This window comes from Lampetra fluviatilis, chromosome 2 (assembly GCF_964198595.1).
Source record: "Lampetra fluviatilis chromosome 2, kcLamFluv1.1, whole genome shotgun sequence".
Taxonomy (NCBI): domain Eukaryota; kingdom Metazoa; phylum Chordata; class Hyperoartia; order Petromyzontiformes; family Petromyzontidae; genus Lampetra; species Lampetra fluviatilis.
Genome location: NC_136276.1, coordinates 12076435 through 12099511, shown reverse-complemented (window position 1 = coordinate 12099511; position 23077 = coordinate 12076435). Strand labels below are relative to the sequence as shown.

Genomic DNA, 23077 nt, shown 5'->3' with positions numbered 1-23077 from the left:
GTCTCTGCATAAGTTTGACACATCTGCTTACCAGTTGCAGTGGGGAAGAAGACCCCAAACACCGTGAAAAAGCTCTCCCCAGGGGTGTAGTCCGGGAAGGTGTTGTTTTTCAACAGTTCTTCGGTGTAGCCCACAAATCCATTCTCTGCACACACGCATGCACAGTGCCACTGAAAATGCCAGCATTTTTGTTGTTGTTATATCTAACTTTCAGAACAGTTACATACAGCGACGCTGAATAGGACAATGCGATCACCGTCGTCACAGACCATTCAAATTGTTTGAAGGTCACACGTATGTCTTTGTCAAGGACATGCCGTTTTGTTTAGGGTCACTCTGACTAGTGCCGTTAATTTGGCGACAGTGCTGGCAAACAATGCCCTAATCTTTCAAATAGCGGTATGGGATTTCTTAAAATTCCACGTGCAAAGCGGACAATGTTTTACACAGTTGGACTCCACCAGCATATTGTTTGACACCGGAACAAGCATGCTCGACATCTGGACACAAATACCATAGTTTTGAAACTCTACAAAAGAGCTCATACCATGGTCTAGTTTTCCAAGTCTAACGTTCATCAATTTCAAATAACGTAGGCCACTTGCTTCATATGTGCATTGACACGTACTGTATAAAATAAATTGCAAAAAAATGTTGGCATTAAAAGCTATCCTCTGGTTGTTCCCCAGGGCTAGACGTTGAGTACCGAGGCTCTATTCCACGTATCCAATCACCCACGTGTTAACACCCTGTCAACCAGTCCATAAACCTTTCCACATTTGCTCCTGTACACACAGCCATATACTGGAGAAAACCACCACTGGGATAGAAGTGGTGCAAGGGTAAATTTGAGTGTGAATGTGGCTTGAACGGCCAATACAGACGTACATGCCTGACCTTCCCAAGTGTGCTTGCCACCTTTGGCAACAGCTCTCTTTGGCACGGATTCACGTGTAACATAAAAACCGCCATGCACCACTAAGTGCTGGTGATATCACCACGGCACTTGTGCTATGCGAGGTGCACTTTGAGGCCAGGTGAAGTGACGAAGGCCCGCTGGCAGGAGGTCATGGAACAAACCCAGGTGCCACGAGTTGACTGCGATGACTGGCAGATGCGCCAACTGTGTTCTCCACTGTGCTAACTCTCTGCGCTTTTGCCGCCGGCCGCTCTGCTCGTTTTTGAGAGTATCGCTCCTCTGGCCTGCATTGTTGCCGGAGTGTAACTGCCTCCAAATCCTCAGCAGCATCCTTCACGAATCTCCTCCACAGAGGCCGATCTTGACACTGCTGGCACCATTCATCGGCAAGTCCAATCAGCTCCACCTCTTTCTGTACCACATCAGTCCATCTCTTTTCTAGACCATGTCACGTGTGTACACACACACATCCACGGTGTAAAGTGATTGGCACGGGATTTGGTACAAGAGATGAAATGGGGAATCCCTGTCTGCCTTCCTACCCTCCCCCCCTCCCCCCTCTTCATAACCCTCCAACCTGTGGGCCACGTTACAGTTGCACCGCCTGCACACTCCATAGCTCGGCCACACGCACGCACCGGGGTCAAGGTGCGTGAAGGAGCCGATGACGAAGTCGAGCATGGACACGGCGAGCAGCGCCAGCAGCACGAGTTGCAGGCGGATGACCCACTTCACCCCGGCCAGGTTGATGCCAAGGAGGCCCAGCACGACCCCGATGGCGATGCCACGCACCGCCCAGATGTTGGATAGCCCGAACGTGTCGGCCACAGACTCGGCGAAGCCCGTCACGTACAGAGCGCCCACTACGCACTGAGCAGCAGCCGCAGTAGAGATGGGAAATTAGATTGTGTCTGCATCTTCCGTGCAGCAGTTGCAACTCGCTCCGTTTAAATAACGTCATCCTTATGCACTGCACCACAGCAAGTATTATGTTATTGATACAATCTTGAAAGTACATACACTGCAAATATGTATTGAGTGTTCAGGTCAATTAATTTACCTATACTGTATTTAGAACCAGGTGAGACCTTTTAGACAAAGGTCCCGATTGCAGGGGGTACCTGTACACACAAGCTCGTGGAGTTTGATGGGTTAACAAATGTACATCGGCCAAGGATATGGAGGTCAACCATCGACATATCCTGTGAATTATTATTTTTTTCCTTTTCCAGGCCACTTCGAACGATTCCTCCCCAGCATTTTCCGTCGGCGGCGCGGCGGGTGCGCCCGTCACCTGCCCAAAGACGTAGAGCAGGCCGATGGTGCCGCCAACCTTCCCTCCGAGCACGGTGGAGATCATGAAGTAGATGCCGCCGCTGCCGATCTTGCAGCGCTCGCACACGCCGATGCCCGAGAGCACGGACACCAGGGCCACGAGGATCACGAGGAACACCATGAGCACCCCCAGCAGCACGCCGGCATTTCCCTGGCACGGGCAGTCATGGCGAGCCAAGTACTCTGGCCGTCAATGGGAGTGACGGCTCGCACGGTGACACAGGAAGCAGTCGCGCCAGACGTTTCATGACTGCAGGAATTCGATCGAAACGTCGTGGGTGTTTTGCTTTTAATTTAGATTTTAGTTTTCTATCTCCGTGACTTTACCAAAGGAACCAAGAACATGAGTTCGTATGCATATTGCCCTCGTTCAAATTATACTATAATGCCAATAGCCGGTGAGAACTGTATGCCAATGTGAGCTGACAGAAACGCCGGATGGTCTAAACGAGGAAGGGGTGTTTATTAGGATGGAATGTCCATAGAAGTTATTCAGAAAGCGGCGCTTAATTTTGACGAAGTTATCTGGGTATTGACATGAATGTTATGATTGACTGTCATCATCTACTTTTAATGCATTAGAAATACAAATACAATGGTGTAGGTCTATATCAGGCTGTGATATTCGTTTAAAGAGGTAGTAATAGGATTATTTTTGGATAATTGTATTATTTTCTCTGTAATGTAACATGTGGAAGACTGCTGTGGTATTAGGATTTGTATAAAACTGTTAAGCAGTCTTATTTAACATATTAATTTAACATTGTGATCCAGGACACCGTAGCTCATCCTTATTTAACAACCATTTATAAACAAATAAAATGTCTGTACAAACGTTATTTGAAAATACACAAAAGAACAGCACTAACGCCTTTCCCTTTGATCTAAGGACATGTGTCTTCAAAAAGTTTTAATTCTATTCAGCATACTGTGGTTAAAGCAGAGTAATGGATAATTGTCATTATGTGTTTTTGGGGTTTGGACACATATCCGTTACGTGGTTGTTTTGTTTCAGACTACAAGTTACATTTCAGGAGCAGTAGCTCTAGACCTGTAAAACCAGAATGCACGGGTCAAGAAAAAAACCCTGTCGGGTAAGGATAAAATTTGCGACACGTGTAGCACAATGTCTGCTCGTGACACGATTGCCGTTTCAGCATAAATACCATAATGATCTCACGAGTTTTTAATTTAATTACCAGCAACAATGTTGAATATAAAAAAAATCCCAGTGTTTTTTTTTACAGACTGTGGATTAATCTGGAATAGGGCCAGGGCAGCTCCAAGAAATAAACAGGACAGTTGGCTCCATGCCCTCAAGGCCTCACAGCTTTTGCAACGGGTGGACTAATATACTGCACATGTAACCAAACTGAACTAATGACAGAGCTATACAATATGTTTGTACTATGTAGGAGAGCCTTATCTACTTTCGCATTGTTTGGAGAACACCATTTTACAGTGTTATAGGAGATTGGTTGACAATTTTTTGGCATATGATGTAGTGGCTTTTTCATTTGAAACATATATTATTATATATGTATAGCAACAGCCCTGTTCTTCCCATGCTCTTTAGATGTGAAATCAACATACCCTTCAACCTTCATAAATATTCTAAAGGAATTTGCGTGCGTCCATCGAGCAAATGTACCTCATCCAAGGGCTACAGCCAATGACCCTTGAGCCGGAACGGATTTGTGCTCGCCTGTGACATGACGCACGTCTGCCACATGGTAATTCATGCTCTGTGCTTCATCTAGCGAGGCTGCTGTAACCACCATACAGCAAAAACACAAAATTACTGCAAAGAGTTTCCTTGATTTACGTACGGGAGACGTGGACGCTTAAAAAACAATAATTGCTTCTATCCCTGGTGGTTTGTTTTGTTGGAGAGATAAATTGGTAATTTCTGTTTGCACGCACAAATGTTCTGGAGCGTTTCGCTCTCCATTTGGGAAATGTCAACTTATTCGGGCCAGTGAAAGGCTCTTTGAGGCTCTAGGTTAGTAAAACCTGCTGCATTTACTCTTTGGGAATGCACTTTGCATGCGTACTTTTCAATGCACACATTGCGTTCATAATGGATAATTTTATCCATATGCTGGTTCTTAGACATTTAACTACTCACCCCCCCCCCATTCCCCAGTAATTTATTTATATTCAGGAATCGCTTCTCTTTTTCACAATGCAATTAATGTAGCAGCCTCAAGAGACTGCAGGGATCACGTGAACCCATTGCATACAACATACAAATAAGAAACACATTCATCAGGACACAGGCAATACGATGCATGTATCATTTAGTTTAAGGATTCATATTCATTGATCAATGGCTGCATCTTTACAATCATACTGGCTATTTACTATTGAGCTGTTAAAGAAGTGAACATTGAAATATGTTCTTTGCACCTGAAAAGCGCTGTTAAAGAAGTGAACATTTAAATATGCTCTTTGCACCTAAAAAGCGCTGTTAAAGAAGTGAACATTTAAATATGTTCTTTGCACCTAAAAAGCGCTGTTAAAGAAGTGAACATTTAAATATGTTCTTTGCACCTAAAAATCCTTGATGCAAGTGAATACAACATGAATAAAGGAGAGTCTTGCAGAAAAGCGTTGCACTTTCTGCATTGAGGCTACAGTCGGTTTTGGGGATGTTTTCACCATTCTTAGAAATCATTTACCATTACTATTATATTTCAGAATGTTTGAGGCGAATACAAAATTAAAATTAATTTATAGTATGGTGATTTTATGGAACATTCTTTCTTGGGAACAGGAAAGAGTAGGCTACTAAACTCTTTTAAAAACACAAATGTACTTCTCTGATACGCAGCGATTCCAGGTGGAAAATCCATCCACAACTGTTTTTATACCATTGCTCTGCTTTTATAACCCGAGGTTAACTTTTCTGACACATATTGCTTTAAACCCAGAAAAAAAGTCAAAAGGCTCAAGAGGCCCGGTTTTAACGGTCGGTACTCCGAACGTTTGCCCTTCTGCTCCATGGGAGGGTTCTGTCCCCTCTGAGCTCACCTTAGGACACCTACATTACCGTTTGGCAGGTGTTATCGCCCCTCCCGCCCCCCCGTCAAACTCCCTGCCAGACACTGTCCCTGGAGCGGGACACGTCTCAAATGTAATTTTGAGTGGAAAACTGTCGATCGTAAAATATGTAAAGGCATTTTACTGTTGTTACATTCAATGATAGAGTACTGCGATCATACTACAAGAATAAAAGTTTAACAGATATTTAAAAAGTAGCGCTATTATTTTTTCTTCCTAAACTTCTTTGATTTCACAAGTATTCATACCTAGGTTATTGTACACTACGACAAAAAAATACCTATGTATATATAATGTCTAGAAATGTTTCACTCTTTACAAAAAAGTTAGGCTTAACACAGACTCCGAACATGTGCATGGCATGGTCTTTAACAAAAGGTGTGCACTGTGAGGCCTGGAGCGCCCATCTCAACCTCTCGTGTAGGTCACTCGGTGAGCCGGACATGAAAATAATATTGGTATAGGCAAATTACGTAGAATTTGCAAATGCAGGTGCACATCATTAGACCAGGTGGGTAACAAGTGCATTTCTTGAATTACACGGGTTAAATATTTTAAGTGACGTAGAATGACTTAATCCAACTGATTACGTGGAACTGAGTGTCATCAAGCTGCCAATGACCACTCTGCAAACACTGACCATTAATAGCATAGCATATCATCTTGATGTCATGCTTGTTTGGCCTTTATCCACACTTACATATGTACATGTGCAATACAGTACTGTACTTAAGTCTGGGGGAATTTTTGTTTAATTAGATGGACCAGAAATCTGATAAACGTTAGGTTTATATGGATGAGTAAGAGACTGCACAGAAAATCAAACTTCCTCTAAGGTTCTGTCTAGACCAACACAGGAAATGCACTGTTTGCCTAACCAGATCTGACGATTGAGCACCAATTAAAAAAAAGTTTCGGCCAATTCCGCTAATAGCCCCACCGACTTGGAGCCTCCCTGGTCCCAGCCCAGCCTACCACCAGCCAGCCTGTGCGCAGGAAGATCACAACCCCGAAGATGTTGATCATGCAGGAGGTGAAGACACCGTCCCACATGCCGAAGAGCACGGGCTCCCGCACGAAGAACTGGCTCCTCCACCAGGGGGTCCGGCTACCCGCAGCGCTCTGCACCAGCACAGGGGCGGTGGAAAGGAGCTGCGAGGTTAGACAGGGGCACGTTTCCTGGGGCTAGTTAGATGAGGAGAGGTTTCATCGGCTAACTTGGGATTTTGTGGTCTGCATGGGACGTTGAAAAGCATTGTGCAGAGGTGTACACAGCATTTTCATCACCCCCCCCCGCCCCAGCAAGCATGCAAGGTTTAAAACAAATAAATTATGAAACTGGATCTACGATTCAGCCAAACACTAACAATAGAGCAGCAAAATGCACTACTAAGGGATGTGCTACATTGCACACTATGGTGAGGAGCCTCAGCAAAAAAAACATTTTATTGCAAATCTAAGATAAGATAACAAAATAGATAAGCAGACAATAGGGGTATCCGTTATATGTTTGTATTAGCACAAGATAAGATAAATTATATTTAGGAAGCCACTGGCAACGCACATTGCATGCCTAAATAATGAACACTCAGACAGCCATAGCCTGAACTCGGCAGTGACAACTGCCAAGGCCCCTTCCTGAGCCATCCGTGTAGCATTCAGTTGTCATTGCAGTTTGGTACCACAAAAGCAAATCGTGCTGTAGTGTCACAATATTAACATCGTCGCCAATGGATAATGATGTTCATTGCCAGTTTGGCTGGGTAGCCATTGAAGAAAGTATCTTAGCTCAATGGGCTTCAGAAAAAATAAACCGACTGACTGAATAAAAATGTGTCAAATTTTCGGGGAAAAAGTAGATGCTTCCAATGCCATAAGTACTGTAACTCGCACATTTATTTTGTTTTATATGATGTTTTGGCTGGGTGGCTGTAGGAGTGTCAGGAGACGGAGAAACGTAGCTTGAGTTGGGTCAAGGACTCATGCCCACATGGTTACTACCTCTTCAATTTTCAACATAAAGGTCGACAAATTGCACCATTTGGAACGCTCTTCCTCTGGATATTAGGAAGCCACTGGAGCTAAGCACTTTCAAATCATCGATATTAAAAACGGATTTCTTTAGAACTGCTTTTTGTGTTAGTTCGTTGTCCTTCCCCCGCACCACTGATTAGCAAGATTGGCTATGTATGGTGCGAAAGAAGTTCAACATACATACATGAAGAGGAATTAAAGTGTGTATATGTCAGCATGTGTTGATAAATGAAATGTGATCTGAAATGAAAAAAATATGTTTAATGCAGCCACTAAGAGGTGACATGATTAAATGTAATATATTTATCTTTCTGCCAGGCTCAGTATCAATATAACACAACCTTACATATAAAAATTACAATGAGTCATATTCACATGTTTTCATTTGGAGCCACTCCCACAAAGCAGGTGCAAAGTTGTAACGGCCAGCGCAGTCAATTATACCATTAACATAATTTTTTTTTTACAAACTTTCGTCACTGCTAAATGAAAGATTTTCCATGCCGTGGCAGTCATGGAGGTTGTTTGATCAAACTTCACCACATTGGTCAGTCCGGCTTGGCAAAAAGAAGGTCCCAGATATCACTGTTGTTAGCCATTGGCTGGAACCAAACTCAAGTGACCAATGAACTCCAGTAGCCAGGTTTGCCCAACTAACCACAGCACCATCACTCGCCGTGTATCCCATTATCTACACTTACAATCAGTGATCTCTGGTGATTCTCCTCCAAAGTGTGGGGATAATAAAAAAAGTTATAATTTATGAAATCATGATGAATGTTACCCATCAGTGCCTTTTCTACATCAAAGTCCATTTAACATTTTGCCCATGGGTGTGCGGATGCCTGGCAGAAAAGTAAATATATTCACAGTTAAGCTGAGCAGATTCTGAGAGGTTCTGAAGTGTAGATTAGTCACAGTAACATCAGTTTCTCTAAAAGCTGCAGCCAGACATCTCCTTACCACCACGTAGCCCGTCCTGAGAAACAAAACAACCCCAAGGATGTTGACGAGGCAGGATGTGAACACTCCCGTCCACGTGCCAAAGAGGGAAGGCTTCCTCGCAAGTAACTTGGCTTTCCACCATGCACCCCAAGCCCAAGCCTGTTGCAATGTGTTAAGTTATCGAGATCACCGATCGCTGACAGTACAGAGCAGAACAGCACAGCAAGTGGGCAGAATCTTAAATAAATCAAAAGGGGCAAATATCACCATCGTACAGAGCATTTTAGTGTGTGCGGGCATCCGTCTCCAAGAAACAATGACGCGTGGCTATTACGCACTACTGATCGCGTGCATAACAACAGATTCACGGCACAGGCGACAGTGCGTGGGAAAGGAATCGCTTGCCTGAGTCTCTTCGTGGAAGAGGTCCTGCACCTTCCCATTTTCCTTGGTGGAGCCATAGCTGTCCGTGGCCTCGGCCTTTTCGTCGGCGTCGTCTGCAGCCATTGCCTTCGCCGTGGCGGCTGCGAGCAGGGCTGTCCTGTCACCCTGGTCTTCCCCAGACATGGCGACCTGAGGACGTGATGACCCTTGTGCCCGTGCGTTTATGTGCCGCCTCTGGAGTCGGGATGAACTCGGCCGATCATTCGCCGGTTTCTAAGGGTATGGGCTTCCATGGATACCTACAGCAAATAAAAAAAACAATTATATCTTGTTTATTAAATACAGCAAATGTATTATCATCCATGGCCTATCTGCTACTGGTTGAAGGTTTCCTCAATTTGTTGCAATCCTTCCTGGTCTCATAAAGAAACAATCCATTTAGCTCCTGCACACACGCTCATGTCATTGCTCCATCTCCACATGGTCATATTTTATGTTTAAATGGTAATTTATGCTTCTTGACTGTATTATTAACAACTTTCTTGTACAATGTACCACAAATTGTCATAGACAATCATTTAAAGTCCAGAATTAATCCATATTTTAACACTGGCAACCATAAAAAGGCAATCGATATGCCTGAATATTTTGAACAAAAGGTATATTCGATTCACAAAACATTGGGCTCCAATTATTTGTGAAACATTTGTTATGGTAATGTCAGCAGAACCAATTATGAGTATAAAATTATTCACGTTTCAATTTTACATAGAATTGATATGAATTTTTATCAAGGCTGTGGATACGTCAATCTAAGTATAAAATAATTGATTACCAACCGTGCTCTTGCCTGAAATGTCTTTTTAAAAGAGTTTCTACCATCAATAGACAGAATCGTTAGAATATTGCCACGAAACATTAAAAGGATGACAAAAGCTCAATCACTATATACACAGCGGTGTCTATACCACCTCGCTTGGTTTTCGTTTATTTATCATTTACTTATTTATCCAGGAAAGCCACACTTTTTAACAAGGGTCCTGCCACATTGGGTTTTAATTTCAAGATATCTCAGCTAATCAATGAGGAGTTTATACATATGGGAGGAAGCCGGAGCACCCGGAGTAAACCCACGGACGCGAGGGGACTACACTCGTACAGATGGAAACAGATGGCGAATCAAATCTTGACTTAAAGCTTTCGTGACTGCAGGAATTCATTTTCTTTGGGTCTTCGGTAAAGTCACGTAGATAGGTTGAAAGAAAATGACAAAAAGATAACAAAAAACTACGACGTTTCAATCACAACACAATCGTCTACTTGCTGTACTGCCTTGTCCTGGCGAGCCAGGGTACGGCACCTCAACGCCTACGGGAAGGGAGTTTCACAGCATTGTGCGATCCACCAATCCTTGCCTCCAAAGTGCTGATTATAGGCGTGCATATCCACTACAGCCCTAGTTTTAACAAATGTCCTAATGCAGAATATGGAAATTGTACAAAATACTTTACAGTATAGCAAAAAGTGGAATTTTCCAAAGTGTCTCCAAGCCCCAATAAAACACAGTTTTCATTTCAGCAAAATATTACCCAAATTGTTTCCTGTTTAAACAGAAAACAAAACAAGAAAATTGTCCTTGATATTCTATCATCAGTGACCATGAAGACCCTAAAAGCATTTCAACTAAAAGATAAAAATCCTCTTCCAAGCATAGAGCTTAAGAAGCGTTATTAGAATACACATCTGTTTGGAAATGAACCATAAAGCAAACACAATAAGTGAGCACACATTTTTTCAGAACAAATCCAGTACACTCTGTACAATAATAAAACCCATTACAGTATTCAAATGCGCTTGTGGAGTAGTGGCACAGTGGTTGCTGCACTGCACAACGAACTCCCCTGGACCAAAATTCAATTGCTGGCCACAGTGGTGAATGATATCTGATCCACTTCAACCTGCACTGACCACCACGGTGAAGTATGGTCAAACAACTCCCATGCCCAACACAGCATGGGGGAGGCCTTCATCCAGAAGTCCGCTGACAAACATTTTTAATTTAAAATGTTTATTATTAATGTCCATTACAAGGTTTTAAGTTCAATCTCAACATTTTATAATGGAATTACAGTGTTGTTATACCCATACTAAAGTAGCAACTATTAACCATCATCCAGTATTGAATAATTGCACTGCATGGTCACCCGTTTGTGACTTATGGTGACAACCTAACATTTAACACCGTACCGTTGACAGGCAGTCCCACGTGTAAAAAAATAAAGTACACAAAATGAGCTCTTACCAAAATTGAGATGATGTTTCATTTTCGTGTGATGAGATCTTGAACCACTAGTGTCACGAACGGCCCATAAAAATAAATAAATACGAAAGGACAAAAATTCAGCTTGGGCAAGATAATGTCAGCGAAATGTTTAAAAGGGAACAGTCAGCTATTTTTTAACATGACTCCCGTCATGCACAGTCGCATTGCCGGACGATGAATCCATGGAACAGCCCCTGGGCCACTGCTGAGGCTTTGAAAACTCCGTCCACGACCTGGTCAAATGACGTTGAGATGTGGTTTGTTTCCAGGCAACTACATAGCCTGCGAAAGGGAGGGAGGGAGAAAGCCAATTCAGAACTCAATCACTGGCACAAGTGTCTCAGTCCGGCCACCCAATGCCACCCCACTCCACCCCCAACCCCACAACACTTTCATTTAATCATCAAAGTGTTTAACATTTGCATTCTAGGTACAACATTGGCTCGTCGAGAATAGTATTGTTATGGCAAACGAGTCGTGAAACCGAGTGACACAGCTCTCACTCAAGACAAGGGGGTGGTGCATGTGACGATGACGACGTTGATGAATACGTCTGTATGCAGTGTATTTGTATTGCACTGAACAGGATGTTGATCTGCTGCTCCAGGCTAAGTGCCCTGGTTAAGGGGCTGACGACAGTGATGGGGGCCGACACCCACTGGAGTGAGACACAGCCCACACCTCCTGGGAGAATGTACAAAGGCTACAATTGACCACACCAAACTGCATTTTCCACGGAACAGATTGACTTGCGCCACACACAGCACTGCATGTAGCAGTGTATTTTACAGTACAGTACGGTATGATGAAAATGCCACCTTTGAAACAAATGTTCACCAACAAATACTTCCATTATTAGCCTATCCACTGCTAGATGAAGGCCCCCACATGCTATCGATATCTCTCACGTTCCTGCAAGGCCACACTCCATCTCACTCTTCAACATGAACTGATTTCATCTCTCCATCTCCACAGTTGTCGTTCTCCCGGACGCGTTCGTTCCTGAACTCATTTGGCTTTCATTGTTACTCATCTAGTCCATCGATCATCGTCCCTGCCCAGGCCCGCCTCCTTTCCTTAAGAGTTCCTGTGATGTCTCGATGCCCCCACCCGCCCGATCCACCATCGTCCCTACATGCATGGAAGAGTTATGGACGACACCAATATATAAGAAGAAACACAACATTTGAATGGCAATGATGTTTGTAAAGTATCCAATAGGTTTGCGAAACATATGGAGGTGCTTGTCGAGGCAACACAACTTGTGTTGAGTCAGGTCCAATTAATCATAATTAAAGATGGAGCCTTGGACTGACTCGATGGGATCGTGTCATGAACGAAGACGTTCGGAAGCGACTTAGTGTGGCCCCCATTGCGGACAAGATGCTTGAGGCAAGGCTTCGGTGATACGGCCATGTGATGCGAAGTGAAGAGTTATCAGTGGCCAAGACTGCCATGCGTATTGAGCCAGAGGGCCGCCGTCCACGCGGACGTCCGAAGAAGCGATGGATGATCGATCGAATAAAGGAAGACATGAAGACGGTCAACGCATCCCCCGAAGATGCCCTGGACCGAGCCAAATGGAGAAGACAATGTCGAAAAGCGGACCCTGTGCCAGAGCGGGAACAACGCTAGGAAGAAGAAGAAAGGTGGACTGGGGGCAAAATTATGAACGAAAGAGTTAGCAATAGCAGGTAGGAGTGCTTTTTGGAAGGAAAAAAAAGCTCGATCATACTACTGAAAATACAGATGAGTTTCACTCAGTAAATATTACTTGGATCAGATACATGTACAGGAGGCAGATGGTTATGTCGCAGGGCTATTGAGGGATGTTGATGACCTGGTGAGACCCTCATCCAGCACTGGATAGAGCATGGATGATGACATTTAATGTCCCCATACATGATATCTCTATACATTAGAATATCATATGATTCTATAGACTATTGTATGGGTATATTGATGTATGGAACAGCTGTGGTCATTATCCTTCTGCAGTATTCATACGATTGTCATGTATTTATGCACAATACTTTTTGTCCCATGGAGAGTCTTGCATTGAAATGTTTGGCCATTTGCACGAGGGTTTAGCATATGGAAGGAAACCGGAGTACCCAGAGAACATCTACTCACGTGCAAGGGAGCAACACTCGAAAAGCCGTATGAGGTACAGGTTGAAGAATCCGTTCGTGTACTTCTGAGCACCACGGAGCACAAGCCTATAACACCTGGTATTCACAGGCAGGCTCCCATAAGTCGACTAACCAGGCTACAACACGCTTAACTTCCGAGATCTGACGAGCTCGGAATTCTTCTGGAGATAATGAAAACAATTGTTACACTGATAATGCAGTACTCATTAGATATGTGTGGGTTTGCTGAGCAATTGTAATCCTTACAGTACTGTGCATTACAGTACAGTATCCACATATGCCACTAACATATGTTGAACAGCTAGCTACTCGAGTACTGAAATGTACCAACTTAAAAAAAGAGCAGATGTCTTTGGAAAAGTCTAAGATAACCATTAACAACCGTTGCCTTTGCTACGTGTACTATAAAACACGACAACGGCAGCTAGCATGTTGTTAGGACACAGCGTTCATATCGTTCGATTGTATGCTGGGAAGACGGGCATGTGGCCGACACGTGTTTATTTAATTGATCATTTTACATATCTACACACACATAGCCGACTACGTGTAACTTAGCACACGTTGACCGTTGCTAAATAAGTCGTTCATTACGACACGGGATGGCCAATTTAAAAGAGAGGTATCCTGTTTCGTTTCGGGCCGTTCCGATAACGTCGTGCGGGTGAGAAATCTCAAACGCGACGCTTGCCTGCTGCTTTACAGACGCGACGCAATGTTCCACGTCACCCGCAAGGGTTGAGTGCTAAACCCTTCAAGCCGGGTCACACACACACACACCGGGCTCGTTCAGCCCAGGTAGGTGTAAGCACATCCTCAAAACAGCAGCCATGCCGCCTGGGCAGCTGAAACCCCTTCATCGCTCATTTCGCTCACAACGCTTTAATTTGCGTGTGATACGACGAGGTGTTACTAAGGATGTCAAAGTCACTCACCTGTCGGCTGGGGATCCCCACTGACTCTCACCACCTGTAACTGCACCTGTGCCTGGCCAACTTCCTGAGCGCGTCAGGTGTGGGTTGGGCTGTGACGGACTGGGTGGGCTGGTTTTACGTGATCTGGGCAGTGATTAGGTTAAGGTGGAATTGACGTGGGTGCTTTGACATGGGCTGGGCTGTTTAAAAAAAGTGTACGCTTGCTTACACAGGAAAGCCTTACTCTGTATCTCAACTGTTTTTCAAGACCCTGCCAAGTTATTGCCGTAGGGGGCGTAGTCGCTGTCTAATCCCAATTGAATAATTTAAATCTAATTTGGTAACATTGGGATGTTTGGCAAATACTAGTTCCATTGCATGATTTTTTTTCCTGCGATTAACTTACGGTGGAATGGGTCGGCTAATTTGACATGGGCTGGGTTGCCACAGGCTCGGTCGGCTGGTTTGATATGGGTTGGGCTGTGTTTACGTAACGATGGGCTGCTTTGACATGAATTGGACAGTATAGTTAAGGTGCAATTATTTGGTTAGGTGGGCCGGTTTTACGTGGGCTGTGCTCTAATGGGATAGTTGGGTTGGTTTGACGTGGGTTGGGCTGTGTTGAAGTTGAGTTGAGATGTGATGGGCTACGTGGGCTGTTTCAGGCATTGCCATTCTATGATAAATTGTGATGTAAAGAGTTGTAGATGGACAAGATGATATGGGATAAGTTGTGCCGGGCTATAATCAGGCTGCATTTGGATGAGCTATAATAATGTGCTGGATTCTAATAAAGTGAGTTAGATATCCTGCACATGTTAGGCTAGGATGTGTTGGGCTGTAATGACATTGGGGTGGTCTTGTATAGACTGGACTGATGACGTTTAGGTGAGATAGGCAATGATTGGCTTTGAAGTGAGATTGGCTGATAATCTCAGGCAATCGGGGAATGACCTCTGTGCACGCCGCTATGTACTCTTCGCTTTCACTCTGAAAATATCTGCGCGTGTGTTTGTGCGGCCAAAGACACTAATGGGTCGAACTGAAAAAAATATGCATAAACTGTATATTGGAGACGAAGAGTTTTGAAAGCGTTTCAGGAAATTAACACTCGGCCAAGACTAAGACATGACAGTAACGTTTCCATTCGCTTGCTGTAGGAAACAAACGCAAAGCTGCCCAGCTGCTCTTTGTGCCGAGAGCATCCCAATGATAACCGCATACGCGTTCACACCAACACGCGGGCAGCAGAGGGCAGTGCATCCAAATCCATTGCTGTGCTGTACTTCCATGTTCCCACTGACCACCGTTAAGTATGGTCAAATAACAAGCAATGCGTGTGGAGGCTGTCATCTCGCGGTGGGTTTACAAAGGGCTCGACGTACAAATACATCGATGTACAACACCGACCCGAGGTTCACACAATGACTGGCGAGTCACACGTTACCTATGCGGCACCACAAGGGTGCTGTGATCACCCATCTTGACATACTCTGGTGAAAGGAGGGATATTAATTGACTTTAATTTGAACACGCAGCCTTTCGCGGCCAATATTAGGCATAACAAAGGCTTTTGGGTTAGATCGTATAAATGTGTCGTTAACCCGTCACCACCCGACACCGCCAACTAGTAAGGTTTGCCATGTAAACAAAACGTGCCAATTAGTTACTACTTTAACCCTCCAGTGTGTTGGAGAGTACATTCACATTTACAATTTGAGCAAAACGTTTCGCTGGTCATTACATCCAGCATCATTAGGCGATTTTTGCCAGAATTCTGGCATATCGCCCGATGGATTTACTCTCCAAACCCATCGCAGTGTCTCCAAGCCCGTCTCCATTGATCTTCAGGCTGCCCGTGGCAGTTCCCAGGTATAATTTGTCAGGTGTAGTTGCAGGGAGCAGCGCGGCCCTAGCGACGCTTAATGCGCCCTGGACTTGCGCTCTGACGAAGATGGCGTCTCCACGAGATGGATTACGACTCGTGGCCTTTTTCTGGAAGATCTTCCTCCGAAAGACGTCAATTCTCGTTACTGTCGTTGGAAGATGCTACTATCTGCTAGAAGATTTCTAATGAGAAGGGCTTCCTAAGCTTACCTTAAGCACATGATAAGCCACTTCGTTGAGTTACCATTTGTGGCCAGGTCGCTTCTGAAAAATAAGCTAACAACTCAATGGGCTTTAACTGGTAAAATAATAAGTTAGTTTAATTGTATGTTGTTTAATGATTTGCTTACCTTTCCCATACTTTGCACTCCTATCGTATGTTTTATTGTTGTAACGTTCTGACCCAGCGCTACTGAACATCCGTGAAGAAGAGCTTTATCGCTCATCGGATTCCTCCTCTATAAATACATATTCTGATATTTAAACGTCCCAGGTTCTCTCGAGAAGGGGCTTCCAGGAGTTGTGGGATTGTTTTTATTTTGATATTTATCTCTGCCGTTCCACCAGAAGTACCTTCTGCCCATGGAGATTTAATCTCCGGGGCTGTCCGCGCCAAGCGGAGGGACAGGTACGACACTACGTGTGTAATACGACAAAATAGTCCCCTTTTTTAAATAGTAAGTGGGTTGTTTGATTGTACTCGGGATTGGCGATGGGTGTTCGCAAGGCTGGATTGGTGATGCGGGACTCTCAGGATCGGTTCAGATACCACGCGCCACAAATGTCAGCCTTGACCAAGAATCGAACTCCAGTAGCCGGATTCACAGTTTGATGGGCGAACCACACATTTAAAATAATATATCTAATCTTAGACGCGCGATTCGGTGCATCTATCATGAGTGCAAATAATCGGCATGAATCTATTGGTGCACGGTTACTTGCCCGAATCCATCGAGTGTATGTTAGCAAACACATTATTCGGTGACACTGTACTGCGTTGGGAGTCGTGCACCGGCATGTATGTGCTATAATGCATGTGCCGTGAGAAGGAACACGCGCCTCGAACCGTCGCACGTGTGTTGAGTTGTTTTTTTAATTTGTCGTCGCTTCTGATGGACACGTGGTCGCGCGCACGGGAGGGATGTGGGCGTGGCTCCAGGCCGCGTCACAAGGGAGGGCGCGACCCCGTGCTCAGAGGACGCTGCTGCCACCGCAGGCACCAACAGCACATACCATCATTCACTGCAGGCAGGCAGTAGCAGCAGCACATACCATCATTCACTACAGGCAGGCAGCAGCAGCAGCAGAACATACCATTCACTTCAGGCAGGCACCAACAGCACATACCATCATTCACTGCAGGCAGGCAGCAGCAACAGCAGCAGCAGCACATACCATTGCCGCAGGCAGTAGCAACAGCACATACCATTCACTGCAGACAAGCAGCAGCACATACCATCATTCACTCTAGGCAGGCAGCATCAGCACATACCATTGCTGCAGGCAGTAGCAACAGCAGCAGTACATACCATTGCCAGCAACAGCAGCACATACCATTGCCAGCAACAGCAGCAGCACATACCATCGCTGCAGGCAGCAGCAGCACGTATCAATCTTGCAGACAGCAGCAGCACGTATCAATCTTGCAGGCAGCAGCATCAACAGTACATACCGTTGCTGCAGACGGCAACAACAGCAGAAGCAGGAGGCATTCTTCAGGCAGGGACAGCAGCAGCAGCATCAGGAACAGCAGCAGCAGCAACATCAAGGCGTGATCTTTGGACATCACCACAGCACTGTATTCTGTGATGGTCACGTCGTATTTTGTTTGATGCGAAACTTGATGAACTATTATGGACGAAACTTTCTTTGTCGTAACCGTGAGCGCGTTCGCCTGCCTGCCTGCGGTGTTGCGTGGCGTGTGCGAGTCGGGCGAACGGCATTGAGAGGCGGTATTGGAGAAAACACAAACGCGGCGTCGCAACGATAGACGCCTTGAAGTTTTCACACCGCGGTCGATGCGCAGCGCGTTCCTTTTCCACGCCGATGTCTCTCCTTCAGCCGGTTTGACAGGCGCCGTCACTGTCGCACACACGACGACTGAGCGGGCACGGGTGCCTGCCGAGAGGCATTGATGATGATGGTTGCGGCAAACTCTTCGTGGTCACTTCTCAAAACAAAAAACAATAACTCGCTCGCCGTATTCTGAGCAAGTCGGTGTTTCCATTGTACTCGGACTGTTAAAAGCACGCGACAACACAAAATACTCTCACGCGCACACACACGTATACCCACCCACGACCGGCTCTGTTTATGTTTAACAGCTCTGATATTTGCATTCCTTAAAACCAAGCGCGCTCACTCGACCCTGCGCACAGACGCGCGTTGCGGTGGAGCTGCAGCGCGCGTGCGTCTCAGTGTCGGAGTGACACGGACAAGACAAAGAGCCTCCGTGTAGCCTTCACAGACTATTTGGGGCAAGTGCTGTTAGCGAGTAGCACCCACGAAGGCCGGAACGGCGCACGAGATGGTGTGGGTGGCCAGCACCACGCCCGGTCGCCTTTGTCTCCCGTAGTGGCGACGTTTAGACGCCGCACCGGGTACTCATTTGAGGCTGAGTCGACCTAGGGGAGGGAGGGAGGATGGGGGGCCAGGACCGGTTCAGATAATCGTCAGCGGCGTTGGCCGTGAGCGGGAATCGAACTCGCGTCGCCGGGTTCGTAGCGCAGCAGCGTAGCGGTACCCGCTACCCCACCCGTGGTCCCACACGCGCACCTGAAGCTCACTCACTCACTTTTTTTGTTCGCAATGTGTTTGGAAACCCACGCAATGTCCGTTCTCTCGCCTCTCCGTAGTGGACCACACACCTGGCTAGCCGCTCGGCATTGAGTGCGTGTTTACCTGGCTGGCCACATCGCTTCGCCGTGTCAAAGAATGCAGGGGAGAGACGACGCGCCCTGGACGTGAGTCAACGGTTGCATACCGGGCACACAGCAATGTTTCCATGCCTGGTTTTTCTCATTGGTGCCTCCTGTCTAATTCACGTAATCGATGTGCTTTGAAACGTGGACGCTGTCCAAAACGTCGTCCAATTATAGATATGTTTTCCTCCTTTGTGCAGTGCTTTTGACTAACGTGTCGGGTTTGTTTTTTGTAATTTGTGCTCGCATGCGCTCCTGCCAAGGTAGTGTCGCCAACTAAGTTATTGAATAAAAGTAAGCTCATTTCAACAAACGCTGCTTGATTTTTTTTATCGCCGTTTTTTGGTCGCAGCGTTTGTGTAAAAGACCTGGTATGCTTTCAACAAGAAATGCACCTTTTGCATTCACTTTGTATATCAGTTGCAAGATCTCGCGTCGTCTTCTTTGTAGTTCTTCATACCTTTACTCCCACTCATCTCTTTGATGCCATCACTCCCTTCTCCTTTCTCTGCGTCTGTGAACTTTATCTCATCTTTCATCCTCCCCTCTCCTCCTCCTCGCTTGTTGCTGCTGCTCACGCCTCCTGGCAGATCTTCGCCTTAATTGCCTCTCTCTTAATCGTGAATACCGCCCACGGTTTAAATGCACGCCAACCCGCATCATCTATTGCTGAAGACTGCTAAAGTTATTTTTCTTTTGCGTAGACATTCATTTTATATATTTTTTTTTTACATAATACAATGCATACTACTGTGGTGTCAGAATCAGAATATGTATTTATACTGGAGGAATCCGATGAGCTATAAAGCTCTTTGTCACATACTTTTAATCCAAAGGTAGGCCGTCCAATCCCCCAGGTGCGGCAGTTGAAATAATTGGTACGGTTCTTAAATTCCCCTCCTCTGTCTATGCAGCAGTAGAAATTGATACATATTGGAAGGTTGTAGGTGGTGGAGTCAAGTGTGGGTACCCCCACCTCTTCCACTATGCTTAGCCAGGGTAAAAGAGTAGGCCAAAATACCCCCGAGAACAGCGAGTATCTTGGGCTCCCTCTTGAGGCCCTTTCATCAGCGGTGGCGAGAGGCAAGTAATTGTAATTGCAGGGCTACATTTTTTTTACTTTTAGAGTAATGTATAGTATTTTATTTATATTCCAAAGTTGTTCTTTCTCAAATGACCATTAGGGTGATTCTGAGCTAGAAATAAATTCCAAGTTCCCATGGCAGGGACCAGTCCCACGTAAGACGGCTTGTGTTGACGTTCCACAACGTGGTGCTGTACGTTTTACCCTTGGGAGACGATTGGCTGAGTTCCGTTGTATATACTGTATGTGTTCCTTATTTCATCTCAGTAACAGTGCATAGTCCTATCGTGACTGCGCAGCTGCTAGAGATAACGTTGGTTTTTTCTGTGTTAAAGCCGGCTGCATTATGTTTTAAATTAGGCAACGTTAGTTTAGCCTTCATTCGATCGCATTGGGACACTGCACTTGACCCTGAAGATGTGGTAAATTTCAAAAACATGTGATTTAATTCTCTGACAAGAAACCCAAAACATTTGTTGTATTCGCATTGAAAAGTTTCTTAAGTTGTATATGTTTAATCGTAATGCACGTATTAATGTGTGTACATTCACGTGAATATGAAAGCCTTAAAACTGAAATAAACTAATGACCAGATAAATTAAGAATTGCCATGCCTCCCAGTTTAGATGACATTTTTCATGTTGACCCACGTGCACCTAGTTTTGTACTAATTTAAGAGAGAAAATGAGGCATTTTGTTTTCAATATACAGTCCATAGTTGTAAAATAACGTGATCTGGCAGACTACTTCGGGGCATTTTTCATAGGTCTTGTCATTGGATTACCTTTGAAAAGATGCCCAGTATTTTACGATGAAAAGATGCCCAGTATTTTACGATGAAAAGATGCCCAGTATTTTACGATGAAAAGATGCCCAGTATTTTACGACATTTCCACGAGCAAATGCATCTGCAGATTTTAGTTTTGCGTGGCAGCTCTCACCCCCTCAATGGACTAATGTTCCACGTCACAATTTACATCTTTATTTCATTGTGACAATGATGTGTTACCGTTGGTGAGAGCATGCAAAGCTGCTTACCTCACAAATGAAAAAAAAAGGTTACTTGCAGCCCTTTGTCAATCCACTCTTGGACAAAGGTCTCCCGACAAAGTGGGGATTGTTTGACCATAATTCGTCAAGCTGGTCAATGTGGATATGTGGAAGACAAGGTCCTAAACCAGTTCAAATATCTCTCCCCACTGATGATGTTATAGCCGTGGCAGGGAATTGAAGTGAAGTGCAGGGTTTATCGTTCAGTGCACTAACCACTGTGCTACCACTCCACTGCACCCCACAGTTAGAAAATATTTAGCTCAAATTAAGAAGGCTTTAAATTATGTTTTGTCAATTGATGTGGCAAAAAAAAAACTCTTCCGAGCTATGCCCAAACTTGTATTTTGTGTACGTATATGACACATAGCTTAAAAAGCATGCAAATAGGTGGCTGAGTGGCATGGATAGTTAATACTTGGGGTGTAAAGAAACGTCTATTAATAAATTTAAAGTAGAATGCTACGTCCATGATACATGCAACGAATCGTGTGTCTAAGAATCGGTTATTTTCCACTAGCCGAGAGGGTGCTACATCTACTACAATGATAAGAATAATAATCGATTATTGAAGTGAATTGCAATCCTTAAAGCTGGCAATTCGTTGAATGGTGAGCGGGGCAAATTATTACAGGCCTAGCTAATACTGATGTGGTTACGTGTTGACTTCATGGAAAGGTTGGATAAATGTAGCTGCCTATTCTAAAAATTTTAAGCTGAGATTGTCTATACCTATTATCACCAGGCACTGCCATATTGCAATTGAAAAATACACGAGAAACGTTATTTTCTGGGCAATGACCTTTCATCACAATTAAAGGGAAAAAAATTTGAAAAGGCTTTGATGTACGGCAAGTTTGGTGGTCTGACCTCAGTCTCAAAGAATTAAGCACAACATTTTCACAAAAAATGTCAAATGTATCAACTCTCATTGCCAAAAATACAGCTCTGAGAAACGTAGAAATAGTTGATTGACTGGACACTGTTCTGCTGTTGCTATATATGAAATGGAGCTGGATAGTCAGGAGGAGAATCTACCATATGTTGGCAGAAGTTCTATAATGCCTGAATCAGAGTTTTACACTGCTTGATCTTGAGACTGTATGCTCCAGAAAAGAAAATGTTATATTCTTTTTTCATTTTATTCTAGAGTTTCAGCGTTGAAAATCATACAATTTATTCTTAGCAATTTTCAAAATAACCCCTTAATTAATTTGTCACTGAAACACATCCTACATTGTGGTAGTACAAACATTTTCCTTTAACTTTTAAACAGATTTTCCTTAAAATATGTAGCCGATATATTTTTCAGAGAATATATTCGTTGGTAAGTTGGCGAAGCATTGTGACTTCCAAAAAAAACATACAAATTATAAAAAAAAATATTGTGCGGTACACACTGTGCTAAAATAAAACGACGTAAGCGTTTGGGAATCCGACACTGATTACATCCACCTGTTGAACGTTTATTTTGACCAGAGGCTCCTTTAGAACACCTAGAGCCAGGCAATTCTAGGGATAGCTTCCCGGAGAGGCACCTGTATCTAACAATGCTCTTGCGAGTACGTGGTTTCTACCAAGAGGATAGTAGATTCACAACAAATAAGGAGGTGTAAACACAGACGGCATGCCCTTGACCGATACCTATTTTGTGACTGTGCAGGCTGCTTTGTTAATGTATGTAGGTCAATGCTGGAATGTGGGTGGTCCTTGGTGGCATGCGCAGTAGGAGACGCATGTATGACCTGATTGTTCAGAGAAATGCATTCTAGTTTATTTTCTCTCGTGAAATTTTGGGCCCATCTTGTGTTGTTCTTTCATCCTCCTCCTCCTCCAGTTGGAACCAATTGGTCACTGTTCACTTAGTAGGGGAATGCAGGTTGCATGCCAAGATGTCAGGTAACTTACACCGTTCATTTCCTGTGTAATAATAGCCACCCAGCTCCATGGGCAAAAACGGCGGTTTGCCCTGGCCCTATCTTGACTGCTATTTAATCAAAATGAGGCACTCATCCATCATTTGGCTTAAATGCACAACAACACAAATTTTGGTATTGTTATTTTA

At 44.5% G+C, this 23077-nt stretch overlaps 2 protein-coding genes across 7 annotated transcripts in view; one reads left to right on the top strand and one right to left on the bottom strand.

Moving 5' to 3' along the window:
- The window catches only part of SLC12A8 (solute carrier family 12 member 8), a 29447-nt gene extending 11141 nt beyond the window's left edge, over positions 1-18306 (bottom strand). The window contains exons 1-7 of one of the 5 annotated variants that reach the window (XM_078869443.1): positions 18253-18306; positions 10983-11285; positions 8702-8979; positions 6293-6439; positions 2214-2405; positions 1558-1789; positions 32-145 (exon numbers count right to left, since the gene is read on the bottom strand). In XM_078869443.1, the coding sequence (XP_078725569.1) occupies positions 32-145; positions 1558-1789; positions 2214-2405; positions 6293-6439; positions 8702-8863 (847 nt within the window). In that variant the 5' untranslated portion in view covers positions 8864-8979; positions 10983-11285; positions 18253-18306. Of the gene's footprint in view, positions 1-31; positions 146-1557; positions 1790-2213; positions 2406-6292; positions 6440-8314; positions 8423-8701; positions 8980-10982; positions 11286-14091; positions 14125-17539; positions 17820-18252 lie in introns of those variants that run through there. The other 4 variants (XM_078869455.1, XM_078869448.1, XM_078869444.1 and 1 more) reach the window with 4 other exon arrangements.
- A 319-nt stretch (positions 18307-18625) lies between these two features.
- The window catches only part of LOC144942591 (myosin light chain kinase, smooth muscle-like), a 56190-nt gene continuing 51738 nt past the window's right edge, over positions 18626-23077 (top strand). For both annotated transcript variants that reach the window (XM_078869441.1, XM_078869440.1), the window contains exons 1-2: positions 18626-18673; positions 18813-18920. In XM_078869441.1, the coding sequence (XP_078725567.1) occupies positions 18892-18920 (29 nt within the window). In that variant the 5' untranslated portion in view covers positions 18626-18673; positions 18813-18891. The remainder of the gene's footprint in view (positions 18674-18812; positions 18921-23077) is intronic.